Source organism: Denticeps clupeoides, chromosome 14, assembly GCF_900700375.1.
Source record: "Denticeps clupeoides chromosome 14, fDenClu1.1, whole genome shotgun sequence".
NCBI lineage: Eukaryota > Metazoa > Chordata > Actinopteri > Clupeiformes > Denticipitidae > Denticeps > Denticeps clupeoides.
In genome coordinates this window covers 15,484,991-15,498,679 of record NC_041720.1, presented here as the reverse complement: position 1 = coordinate 15,498,679, position 13,689 = coordinate 15,484,991, and the positions used below count along the sequence as shown (strand labels likewise).

General features: G+C 44.3%; 1 protein-coding gene across 1 annotated transcript; it reads left to right on the top strand.

Moving 5' to 3' along the window:
• The first annotated feature begins 63 nt into the window (after nt 1-63).
• Nucleotides 64-13,225, top strand: LOC114803097 (serine/threonine-protein phosphatase PP1-beta catalytic subunit-like). The gene is made up of 8 exons (XM_029002405.1): nt 64-191; nt 6,669-6,800; nt 8,960-9,190; nt 9,716-9,820; nt 9,897-9,968; nt 10,405-10,556; nt 10,928-11,062; nt 11,501-13,225. The coding sequence occupies exons 1-8, from the start codon at nt 140-142 to the stop codon at nt 11,603-11,605; spliced, it is 984 nt and encodes a 327-aa protein (XP_028858238.1). The 5' UTR covers nt 64-139; the 3' UTR covers nt 11,606-13,225.
• The last annotated feature ends 464 nt before the right edge of the window (nt 13,226-13,689 follow it).

The following is a 13,689-nucleotide window of genomic DNA, read 5'->3' as shown; positions in this document are numbered from 1 at the left end:
GGTTTAATGGTCAGTATAAAACATGTTAATATTACTTGTCCCTTCGCCCATTTTCGAGCGTCATGGAAACAGAGTGACTGGAAGCGGGCGCCCCCTGGCGGCGAGCGCGAACACGCCCCTGCCCAGTTTTCCTCAGAAGATGGCGGAAAGCGAGCTCAACGTTGACAGCATCATCTCTCGGCTCTTGGAAGGTATCGTACCCCCTTTCTCTTGCTGCGGACGTGTCTCCCGGCGGCCCCGTGTGCGGCCGGAATCGCGCTGCTCTCCGGGTGGAGGCCATTTTTCTTTTTTCTTTACGGCCGCTCGGCAGCGCAGTTCCCTGTTTTTTTTTTTATATGGCGACGTGACGAGGGGCGCCCGGAGCGGAGCGGACGTCAGCCGCCCTGCACACGCAGCGTTCCGCACGACGCCTCTGGATCCAGCCGTGGTCCGAGCGCGTCTCTCGGCTTTGTGAAATTGCGCTGGCGTGTCTTGTCCGCCGCTGTCAGATGTTTCGGAGCGCGGACGGACAGGCGTCGGCGGTCGAAAGGGCGCTGTGCTGTAAACGAATGTCGATTTTCCAGCGCGGCGGGACTGCTGCCGAAGCCTGTTATACGTTCCACACGAAACGAAGACGTGGAAATAAATATATTCTCAAATTTCCGTATTTCTTCGCAATGTGTGGAGAGGGAAGGACCTTTGTTGCCAGATACGCGTGACAGGCTCCAAACGGGCAGTAAACGCAGCAAAAAAAAACGTATTTAAAAGGGACCGTTTGTGCATTAGCACGTCCACCATTTGATCGGTAGAATGTAGATGGTCATAATAAAAAATCCACTCCGACGTAACTGTTGCTACCAGGCCAGTTTGATCCAAGCATTTAATCTAATTCAATAAGATTGAATATACATTTGATTCATTCGCGTAATTGGAAATGCCAAACATGAAAGGTGCAGGTTAAACTGTTTAAAAGTTCAGCGTGAAAACCGCGGGCGTGGCAACACGGACAGGGCGCCCGAACACGCCCCCACACGGACGCTGCCTTTGCCGCGCAATTGCACAACTATCGGCTACCATAATTATGAGCATTTATCGAATTTGGAGTGGAGTAAAGCAAACCACGTTCTTCCTTAGCGAACAAAGCGCATTTCTCTTTGCACTGAACAGTCCTTTAACGTGATACCAGTTTGCCCATAACAGGGTCTCTATTTCCAGTAAGCACTGACATGCGGCTTTTATTGGTTTCGGAAATATGAATTCTCTAAAAACAATCTTATCATTTGCTTGTCACCAATAATCAAGAATCGATTAAAATGGTGTTTAAATATGAACCGAATGCACACGAGGAATAATAATAAATAAAAGGCTCTGACGTGTCACGCACACGTGACTCTCTGTCCTACTTGGAAGGAAATATTGCCCACAGCAGTTCCAACCACCTGCTTGCCTGCCTTTCTCTCCCTGGCACGGCACATTTCTGGAGTGAAGAGGCAGGCCTGTGGACGGGTGGGCGTGCAGTGGGCTCCCGTGCGTTTGACGCCGTCCTTCAGAAGGTGAACGAGAGGCTGAGGAGAGGACCTCCAAGTGGACTCCCTGCCCGTGCAATCTGCATCCTGTAAAATGCCCGTAGTGCCTCGCCCCCCCCGACTGGCTCTGCTGCCTTAAAGTCACGTCCGAGTCGGAATCCCGTTTACGGCTTGATGATCTACTCTGGAAAGATGTGTCTGTTTGCATTTTCCTCAAGCCAGGAGGGATGATAGCAGACCACAGAGTCACCAGTATAAACACCATTTACCTCTGCGGGGGTAAAGAAATAACTTTTTTTTTTCTCTGGGTAATACTGTAAACTTAAAATGTTTTTGCGGGTTTAATCCTCTATGCAGATAATAAAAATATTCCGTAGTTTTTTTTTTTGTGATTGACATCAGCACCATAGTTGTGCTCACACATAAACTACCTGTCAAAGATTTGGACGCACCTACTTTTACGGCTACGGAGACTAAGATGGGGGATAGATGGATTTTGAAGAATCCAATTTAAGGAAAGTGAGGAATTGAAGTATGTTTGATGAATCTTTTTTGAAACAAAACTTTCATAAAATCAAACAAAAGTATGACATTGAAATGTAAAATAAGAGACTTTCAGTTTCGCTGCTCGTTTCTGTAGTTTTGCTCCGCCTTGTTTTACATTTACGCTGCCTGAGAATACGAGACTTCTCTTGTGTGGGCGGGGCTTCGCCTCATTGGTCATAGGGCGCGTAGTAGGTGCGTCCAAACTTTTGACCGGTAGTATACACGGTGGAGGCATCAGCATGGCAATGTCAAGCGCCACCAAACTGAATTTGTGGGTCCGTTGTGCGAAAAGTTAGAAAATATTACATTTTTCAAGCGAAATGCGAGTTCCAGTGTTGTCGTGAGCGAGAGTTGCCATTGGTACTTTCTTTGCTTGGCACACACGCCCACTTCTGAGCATTGACGTGAGTGGTTTCACGTCTGGTTTCCTTGAATTTTACCTTAATCAGTGCAACTGCTTTCAGCTGTACTGAAATCATTAAAAAGTGTTCTCTAATAAAAAAATGTAATTAAACTAAATCGACACACTTGGGTTGGTGGGTGGTAGTAGCCTAGTGGGTAACACACTCGCCTATGAACCAGAAGACCCGGGTTCAAATCCCACTTACTACCATTGTGTCCCTGAGCAAGACACTTAATCCTCAATTGCTCCAGGGGGGACTGTCCCTGTAACTACTGATTGTAAGTCGCTCTGGATAAGGGCGTCTGATAAATGCCGTAAATGTAAATGGGTTAATGAACACAGCAACTCGAGACAAAATGTGCCCAGATATTCCATCATTAACAGCCATTTACAGGTTTTGACCTATTAAATGTCTTCTTTTTAATGCACTAATCAATTGTTTGAAGGAACATTCCTAAATGACCCGAAACCTTTGAATGGTAGTGTATGTATGTATACACATGTGTTGCTTTCCTAGTACTGTTACCATGGTTCCTAGTTCCATACCATGGGCGGTGCTGAGTAACTCCACAAGCCATGTCTGGTGCCGAGGTGCAATGCTGTTTTTGGCAGATAGAAGGGAGAGATTTATATATGTCCACAGAGAACACTCTGCCCCGGTTTGGACCATTTTTTTGTGCAGCTATATTGGAAATGAAACAAGTTCATGCTGCGTGTGGGAAGGGGCATCCAAACTTTTGTGCACTATAACAAAAATTCATGCATGCTTCTGTATTCACATATTCGTGCACCATAGACATTACATTGTCTGTGCTTTAGGAATGTTTTCTCATTTTTAATTTTCTCAATTTGTGCAGTAAAAAGAACAGTTGCCCACCTTGCATTACTAAAGTGCTTGGCTGCAACCTCAGTGGCCCTTCCAAGTACATCAGACGAGGAGGCAGGGTAACCTCGGTAATCATCTGTTTTTATCTGGAGCAATGTGCTGGTTTGATGGGGTGCAGTAATGAGGACACGGATGGGAAGAAATGCATCAAAAGCGTGTTTTCATGTGAAATACCCCTGATGCAAAATGTCCCAAATGAACTGCAAAACCGAGCTCAGGACCACTTAAAAGATTACCGGAGGATGATGGCTCTGATCGCGTGCTTTTTTTTTTTTTAAATAGTACTGTGCCACGGAGGTTCATAAAGCTCAGAGAGCAGTTCGTTGATCATTTGCCCTGCACACTACAGATCCACTCAAGTCACTGGTTTTCAAAGGACGATTGACAAGGCGGCAGTGCTGTTCACTAGTGTAGGGTGAAAGGCATCCTCCGGTCCCTCTTCCTGAAATTCAGCCGTGGTGCAGAATGACTGCCGCTTTGATAACGTGTCTGTCTGTGTTTTTCCAGAAAAACCCACTGGTTCTTCAGACTCTCACGTGACAGAGCAACTGCAATGCTTCACACGCTTGGAAGCCATGATGGTCGGTAGAGATAATATTTTAGGGGAGAGGCGGAAAAAGCATGAGAAACGGGAGGTAACATTTCCCCTCATGACTACATAAGCGGCCAAATTCCAGATCCGGCTGCCTCAGCGGAGCGGAGCAGAATGACCAAATCACCTTTACACCTATCGCCACACCTATCGCCATTTCACAGACAGGCTGGGGGAACTCGTATTAATGATAAAAAATCGCACAAAGTCCATTTTTCATGTCACTTGTGCGAACATCATTGAAGTTTGTGTTCCTTCCTTGTTTTATCTCTTTATTTATGTAAATCCTTATGAAAGCCCTTTCCCCATACACTAGTAAAGAAGCACCACATAGCACCTTTTATTACTACTAGTTAAAAAAGATCTTTTAACTTAAGATTTTCTGGCTTGAGTTTTTGTTTTTGGTACAGTTTGACCATTTTGGTCCATCGGTTTGTTAAAGTTTAGGCTATTTTGTCATTCTTTGTGTTATTGGTTGAGGAAATCCTGGCTGGGGTTTGGATGGACTGAAGAAACTGTCTCCCTCTGTCTCTACAGGACTCGTTTTCCACCTAAACACAGACAGTTGTGAGTGAATCAAGCTTTTTTTAGGTTGCAGAACTGACTTTTGACATTATTTATTTCTATCAGCACCTGCTTTATATCCTTTGAATGACTGTCTGGTGACACATGGACTGAAATTAAATGCAGAGCAGTCCACTTGACATCAGCTTTTTATCTTCAGTGATTCAAAACCAACATCTCCGCTGTCACGCGTCCACAGCCACAGGGCTGCAGTCCTTTAGTGACATCATGCGCCTTAGCTTCATTATTCAATTCTGTCTTTCTAATATATCATATCATATCATATGCATGGGATGTTTAGGGTTATAAATTGACGTATGGTATGTTGATACTGTGTACTGTGGCAGACTCTGCTTCTTCTGGGTCAAAGACCTTTTTGGGCCAGTTGAATGCATGCATCGATCACGTTATCTCTGTGTGTTTCTCTCAAGTGTTTCTCAGACAATTCGTTACGTTTGAGTCTAGTTTAGTCTGTATTTTGTTGGCTTGTGTAGCATCATATCTGGTTGCCGAGCAATCCTGCCTTCCGAAAAATGAACACACTGCCAGGATAGATTTGTGAGGAAAATTACACCATGGAGAGAGTTTGGAGAGAAACTTGAATCGTAGACGTGGACGATTCTGCATCGATGCATTGCAAAACATAATTGATTGCATGATAATGACGTTGCTTGATCATTTTCTGCCGGCAGCATAAACATTCTCTGCAGGGGCAGTGGTGGCCTAGCGGTTAAGGAAGGGGCCCCGTAATCAGAAGGTTGCCGGTTCGAATCCCGATCCGCCAAGGTACCACTGAGGTGCCACTGAGCAAAGCGCCGTCCCCACACACTGCTCCCCGGGCGCCGGTCATGGCTGCCCACTGCTCACTCAGGGTGATGGGTTAAATGCAGAGGACACATTTCACTGTGTGTGCTGTGCTGCTGTGTATCACATGTGACAATCACTTCACTTTTTATTTATTTATTTATTTATTTATTTTTATTCTCGTTAAAAAAGTATCGGCGGCCTGACCTGAGTACAGAGCTGCTCCAGTTCGGAGTTTTAGGAGCCTTGTGCACGCACCACGGTCAGATGTTGACCGCATTTTCATGCAACCAATAGAGTTTAGGTGGGGCAAGTGTTCGGGCTGCCCCTTCAAAACACACACAAAGCGGGAATGGAAGAAAAGCTGATCTTATCAGTCTCTGAGTGTCCAGAGATCTCCAACAAGACATCATCGCCATACCAGGAGTCCGGAAAACCACATATATTTACTGCGCCGAGCTAGTGCAGCGCATCCTGCGTTCATTCTGAAAGCGGCTTTAAAACCGCACTCACCCTGAACCAGTCGTTTTTCTGCCGTTCGTGGACTCCGGTGAGTGCAGTCTGAACGCTGGCACTTATCTGGCTAAAAGAGGCTTTTTTTATCACGTAATCGACAGCGTACCGTCATAGAGGGTGTGTTTGTAGTTTACGTTGTTTTGCTTGTTTCAGGTTGGTGTGGGTTAACTATTCTTTTAACAGATTCAATTTGTTTCTATGGTTTGTATGACTGTATTGCGTTGTGTCTGTGTTAGGTTGGTTTACGTTGACCATTCCATGCGCCTTCTGTTGAGTGTCCGTCTATGGTGATTTGTGTTATTTCTGTGCTGGTAATTGTCTGTTGCCTGGACTGTTGAATGGTTTCATGCCATTGCTGTGTTGTTGCCTGTGTTAGAGCTGTAGGCCCAGGCTGGGCTCCAGCTTGCGTGGTAAAAAAAAAAACGAATATCAGATACTAATCGCTAGAAAAATGTAGTTTCTTTGAGGCTGGTTAAGGACAGTAACGTCAACTTTATTGTCATCCCACTATGTACAAGTACACGGAGAGACAGGATTGCGAAGCTCCGGGGATTCACAGTGTGCAAACAGAATAACACACACCACAAAACATGACAAGGACATTGTGCACTGACCTGTAATATAGTCATGTAGTGCTGATCATGTTGTGTTGTCTGTTTCAGTCTTTTTGGCCATCACTGAAATGTGAGTGTATGAATCTCCTGTGTGTGTGTTTACAATGTGTGTTTTGGGTTAATATTGAATGTATAATTCATTTTTTTTTTTTTTACTGTAATTGTTGTCATGTTTTAAAAGTCAAATCTCTCTGTCTCTCTCTCTCTCTCTCTCTCTCTCTCTCTCTCTCTCTCTCAGTGCGAGGATGCAGGCCAGGGAAGATAGTGCAGATGACGGAGGCGGAGGTGCGCGGGCTCTGCATCAAGTCCAGGGAGATCTTCCTCAGCCAGCCCATCCTGCTGGAGCTGGAGGCTCCCCTCAAGATCTGTGGTCAGTGTCTGCAGGCCACACGCCCGCCATCCATAAAATTAGCGGGCGATGTGGCATAAAAAAAAAAAAATGAAAAAAGCAACTAATCTGTTCTCCTTTATAAATGTATAAAAATATGTGTGGATGCCAAGGCAAATGGCAATTCAGCTACCTGGCCCACGTTTTATGAACTGGGTTGTGGTTGTTGTTTACGGCTGTGAAGAAGTGCTGTAGAAGCTTCTCGGGGCATGCAGGAAGTCTACGGCACATTTCCTCCGTTTTGCCGCTTTCATTTGTGGAATAGGCTGTGCACATTTTAAATGTCATGGTGAATTATTTGTGGCTTTAAATTCAAACTCTGCAGCGTTCCGCTGAACCGAACTCGGCAGCAGAAAATGTCTCCCCTCATTGGCTCCATATTTCAGGGCCGAGTCACTAGACGTAGCACCTCAGCGAACGGCGAAGTTGGCAGCAGGAGACTGGCGATATAAACAGCGGCCTGACTGTCGTACGTTATTAATAGAGGTGCAGAGACTCCGCTGGATTGGTGGCAAGGGGAACTCACCGGAGACTGAAGACAGGGGCTGGGCTTAGGGCGGAAAATGGAACGGCGGATATAAATGGCCGCTCCCGTGTGTGTCGCTGGCACAGGACCCCTATCAGAGGAGCAAGGACAGCTTTCGCCCTCTCTCGCCTCATCATTCTTTCCTTCTCACACTTTACTCCTATAAAGTGAAGTGACTTGTGATACAAACACACAGTGAAATTTGTCCTCTGCATTTAACCCATCACCCTGAGGGAGCAGTGTGTGGGGACGGTGCTTTGCTCAGTGGCTATTGCTGTTGTTGTCTTGATTTAGAGATAGATTAGATCGATAGATAGAACGACTAGTAAGTAAGTGCTATTTGTTGGAGTAGTTTATTGTGACTCTAACAATGTCATGTTTTTCTTAAGTTGTGCCATGCTTGTCTAACTGTAACTGACTCCAAGCAAACCAAGCATGATGACTTTGGAGGACAAATTTAAAATAGCATTTTACCTAGTACTTTTGTTTGATGAAGCCTTTTTTTCTGCTGTGTAATACAATTGTCTGAAAAAAATTGAGGGTGGTAGTCTAGCCTAGTGGGTAACACACTCGCCTATGAACCAGAAGACCCGGGTTCGAATCCCACTTACTACCATTGTGTCCCTGAGCAAGACACTTAACCCTAAATTGCTCCAGGGGGACTGTCCCTGTAACTACTGATTGTAAGTCGCTCTGGATAAGGGTGTCTGATAAATTCTGTAAATGTAAATGTAAATGACTAATGTTGCCCATAACGACGATGACATCACAATACTGCCTATTGAGTGACATTCAACATATTGCTGTGTAGTACCTCTTGGGGGACGTATGATAGTTTGTAGTCAATGTTTATTCTGATCATGTTTATTAGTGAATTTCACCCCTCATCCATGGTTGTAATGCCACTGTGCAGGGGTTTCGGTCTCAGAAAGGAGTTTTCTGTTTGTTTTATTTATTGGCTTATTGGGTTTTGTGTCGTTCTTTTGTTTTTCTTGGCCAGATGCAAAATGCTGTGAAACCCTGGGCTCGATGTGGGCAGTTTGTTTCATTTTCATCTTTGTGTGTGTGTTTATATACACAACCAGTCAAACGTTTGGACACTGGACCTTCTTATTTATGGGTTTTGCATTTTTTACATTATAGAAAACACAGGACTATGAAATAACACATGTGCAGTTAAAGAATAAATAAAAAAATATCAAACAAGGCAGAATGTTGAAGATCTGAGCCTCTCCAAATCAGGGAGCTTATGTTGTGGTGGCAGCGTTTCACACTCCACCACCTGAAGTTACACGATGGGGACGGTTTCCAACGTCCTGGAGGTTTATACTGAACACTTTCTTATCGTTTATTCTCATCAAGCAACTTTTAATGAAGACAATAGTGAACAAAGAGGTGACCGTGAAAAAACAGATTCATCAAATAAACTTCACTTTCTCCCGATGCAACAAATACTAAATATACACAGATCAATGGTATAAAGATGAAATTAATTCGGGTAAATCCAAAGTAGGATGTACATTTTATGTGTTAGAACTGAGCATATGTTTGGATGAGAGATCCTCATTATCACCAATATTAACACTCTAGTTCTACTGGTGGTATGACCCTCCAGGTGACATCCATGGCCAGTACACAGACCTGCTGCGGCTGTTTGAGTACGGCGGCTTCCCTCCGGAGGCCAACTACCTGTTTTTGGGAGACTATGTGGATCGAGGCAAGCAGAGCCTGGAGACCATCTGCTTACTCCTGGCCTACAAGATCAAATACCCCGAGAACTTCTTCCTGCTTCGTGGCAACCACGAGTGCGCCTCCATCAACCGCATCTACGGCTTCTATGATGAATGTGAGAACTTGAGCACATGGAACTCATGCAGTAGCTTTTTAAGTTTTACATTTGAGTTTATTTAGGTTTATGATACATATTGACACCCATACCAAGATACAGACGTCACTGTAAATGAACCAGATCACTCGTTTTGGGTGGTAGAAGCCTAGTGGACTCTCTGATGAACCATAAGACCACAAACTCACAGGTTCAAACCCCACTTATTACCATTGTGTCCCTGAGCAAGTGTCTCCAGGAGGATTGTCCCTGTAACCACTGATTGTTAGTCACTCTAGAAAAGAAGTTTACATTTACATTTACGGCATTTACCAGACGCCCTTATCCAGAGTGACTTACAATCAGTAGTTACAGGGACAGTCCCCCCCTGGAGTAACTTAGGGTTAAGTGTCTTGCTCAGGGACACAATGGTAGTAAGTGGGATTTGAACCTGGGTCTTCTGGTTCATAGACGAGTGTATTACTCACTAGGCTACTACCACCCTACGGATGTTTGATCAATGATTCACTTGTTCACTACCTGCAGGCAAACGTAGGTTTAACATAAAACTCTGGAAGACCTTCACAGACTGCTTCAACTGTCTGCCCATCGCTGCCATCATTGATGAAAAGATTTTCTGCTGTCACGGAGGTGGGTGACCGTCCCCCAGCTGCTCGTCCAGCTCTCTGTGCCAGTCTCGCAGCGTTTCTCCTCCTTTTGCCCCCAGGCCTTTCTCCTGACCTTCAGTCAATGGAGCAGATTCGTCGCATCATGCGGCCCACAGACGTTCCAGACACAGGTTTGTTGCATCAGTGAAACTTGTTCCTTCCTTGATGTGTGCTGTGTATGCTCAGTAAGTATGTGCTTGTGTTCTCCAGAACACACGTCGTTTGTGATGTAGGCTCTTCACACGCATGCTGTTTCTGTGTGTGTGTGTTGTGCAAGTTGTGGTTGTGGAGTGTTTGTTGTGGTTCATTTGCTCTCTCATTCACATTCACATTTATGGCATTTGGCAGATGCTCTTATCCAGAGCGTGACGTACATGAAAATCCTGGAAAAGTTCTGGAATTTTTCTATGTCTACATCTACAATGTTAACAACTGGGGCAGGTCTAGAGTAACTGAACCTTCCATATTCCAGCACCTCTTAAAAATTACAGCTGAAGGTCTGAACGCGATGGGACCTTTTGACTCAGGCTCGTCATAATTGTAGTTTTTCATAATTTTTTCTGGCAGGACTTCTCTGTGACCTGCTGTGGTCAGACCCAGACAAAGACGTGCAGGGCTGGGGTGAGAACGACCGAGGCGTCTCCTTCACGTTCGGGGCTGACGTGGTCAGCAAGTTCCTCAACCGCCACGACCTGGACCTCATCTGCCGAGCTCACCAGGTACTACAGACACCGGCACGCAACGCTGCGAACGCTCCACGCTGTAAACCGTATACATTTACATTCACATTTACGGCATTTATCAGACGCCCTTATCCAGATCGACTTACAATCAGTAGTTACAGGGACAACTTAGGGATAAGTGTCTTGCTCAGGGACACAATGGTAGTGGGATGGTGGGATTTGAACCTGGGTCTTCTGGTTCATAGGTGAGTGTGTTACCCACTAGGCCACTACCACCCTACACATTCGTATTCGCATCGACGTTCTCGTCAGCACTCCAGACTGTAGTGCCACTCTTTATTCCCCCCCCGTCACCAGACGATGTGCTGTTGAAGGCGCTTGTGTTTGTTTGTTTACTCGTTTGCCAGGTGGTGGAGGACGGCTACGAGTTCTTTGCCAAGCGGCAGCTGGTGACGCTGTTCTCAGCTCCCAACTACTGCGGCGAGTTTGATAACGCCGGCGGCATGATGAGCGTGGATGAGTCGCTCATGTGCTCCTTCCAGGTGCGACACGCACGCCCCTTTAATGGCATTCCGGTCAAGTCGACGCTCAAACTGTTTCAGGCATCATACAGTGTTTTAAATAAAATAATAAAAAAAAAGATCTAATCATTTCAATACTGGATTTCCAAGAGCTGATTTTCTTAACCAAATGTGATGAATTAAATACCTCTTTTGACAATAGTCAGATTCTGGAACTAATATGTTAAATTCCTCATTATGCTGAGTATGTATTATCCTATCCAAATAGCATTGAAAATGTCTACAATAAATCAATCTGATCTACTTATATAACAGAACTATATAAAATGTTGTGTAAATCTTCTTCAGAAGCACCAATTTTTTTGAGGTCCAACTTAAAATTTTAATTTGACATCTGCTTCAGCTTAATCCCACTACCCCTTTCCTGAATGTTTCTTCTGTTCTTCTGAACACTTTTAGATCCTCAAACCATCGGAGAAGAAGGCAAAGTATCAGTATGGCGGCGTAAACTCCGGACGGCCCGTCACTCCACCCCGTACCACTCAGGCTCCCAAGAAGAGGTGAACGCCTAAGCCGCCAAAGCCCACCAGCCCCGGGCAGCACCACCCCCAACTCCTGCTGCACCACTCAACACTCAGACAAAACAAACCCCACCCTCCCCCCTGTCCTTCTCCGAAAAGGGGCGGGGTTCTACCACAGCCCCCTTCATGCATTCAGCACCAGTTTCCTTTTTCTCTTTATATATATATATATATATATATACACACACACACACACACACACACAAATATATAAATATATAAGAAAAGAGAAATTGCTGTGAACATTTTTTTTTGTTTTCCTCCTTTGCTTGTTTGCTGGTCCTTTTTTAAGGATGAATATAAAGTGACTGTGGTTTTTGCTGTGCGTAGTTTTTTTTTTTTTTTTTTTTGCGCAGCGCCCTGCTGTTAGAAGGTGCAGCAATATATAATTATTAATAAGTCGACCTGGGTGTCTTGTGGTGGAGGACACTTTCCTGCCTTTGTTTAAAAAAAAAAAAAAAAAAAAAAAAAGACGACAGAGAGAGAAATGTGTTTTTGTGTGTGTGTCTTTACGTGTGCACGAGTGTGTACTGTTTTTGATTGGTTTAGCAACATAGACGAGGAAGGTCCTATGTCCTTTTAGGCCCTCCTACGATCCCCAAACCAAAACGAATAGGGCATAATCCTCCTTGCTACTGTGAGGCCATCGTTGCTTCTCTAGTCACAGGTCTAGAGTGTAAAGAGATCTTTAAAAAATTGACGCGCAAAGGATTGTTCCAAATTACAAAACGATACTGTGAAAGTACAATTGTGCATACATACAAAACACCGAACTCATTCAACAGTCAGCTACCTGTTTTTTTTTTTACATTTGCACTAAGCAGCAGGCTCTAAAAGCAAGCCCCGCCCCCTCCCCTCCCACTTCTGTTGCACAGTTGAGATAAGAATATGTTTTTGTCGGAATTGTCACTTCCATCATTGTGGAGTGTTAAATGGGTCTAATTCTTTTGTTTTGTGGATCGTTGTGGCAGGGACAGGAAGGGCCAGGCCATTTGAAGTGGTTCCCAGTAACGTGACACTTACTGAGTATTAGCTGTGTGCTAAATAACACAGACCTGGGCGAAGTCTTTCATTATTTCGTCTGTGGGCCACCACCGCTATCTTTGTCCAATTCGCTGAATGCTAGATGAACTAAAGTAAAGCCCATCCTGAGCCGACTCTTAAGCCGAAGACGTGGCGGTCTGGCCTCTGTATCCTGTACAGTCCTGCCACCTGGTGGACAGAGCAAAAAAGGATTTAAAAACGATTCCTAAATTACAATGAATTTCATCAATGCATAGTAAATCAGAGTTCCAGTGTATATATGTTTCGGTTCAATGGTGGAGGGGGTGGGCAGATACATTTTTACATCTCGCTTAAGAATGTTAAGAATTTAAATGTAAAGGTGACTAGCGCTGATCCTAGACCAGCCCCTCAGGGCCACCGCAAATTACATTCAAATTTTTGTGTGAGTAAAAAGGAAACATCTGTCTTTTCAGGCTTTTGGTTATTAGAGTTTTGCTGTTTGCCTTGATTTCTTTTTAACCTACTTCTTCTGAGTAGGGAACTGTTCAAGTGTTTAAAAAAAGGGAAAAAAAACAATAAAACCAATTTAAATTCAAAACTGTTTTGAGATTTGTACTACTTTGTTTTAGACTATGGCTACATGAAAATATGACTTCTTTTCATTGTAAGTTTTACTGAGGTCAGTGTTGCCAGGTTGGTTTGTTAGAATTATTTCAGCTAATTTGAAACAGTCATCTATAAAAGACAACACTGGTAAATCATTACACCAACATTTTAGAGTATTTATCAGATGCCCTTATCCAGAGCAACGTACAATCAGTAGTTACAGGGACAGTCCCCCCCCACCCCGGAGCAACTCAGGATTAAGTGTCTTGCTCAGTAAGTGGGATTTGAACCTGGGTCTTCTGGTTCATAGGTGAGTGTCAACCACTAGGCTACTACCACACCAACAACGAACTTTAATGAAAAGACTTGTTAGTTTATGATTTGGCAGCACAGCATTTCTTAGTATATTGTAATGATCTAAGCAGTCATAGCAATTAATATACATCAAAATGAAAA

Bases quoted from the DNA above. Each gene is read 5' to 3' on its own strand.
- LOC114803097 (XM_029002405.1), top strand. From the start codon at position 140: ATGGCGGAAAGCGAGCTCAACGTTGACAGCATCATCTCTCGGCTCTTG. The intron at 192-6,668 runs GTATCGTACCCC...TCTCTCTCTCAG, and splicing joins CATCTCTCGGCTCTTGGAAG to TGCGAGGATGCAGGCCAGGG. The intron at 9,191-9,715 runs GTGAGAACTTGA...CACTACCTGCAG, and splicing joins CTACGGCTTCTATGATGAAT to GCAAACGTAGGTTTAACATA.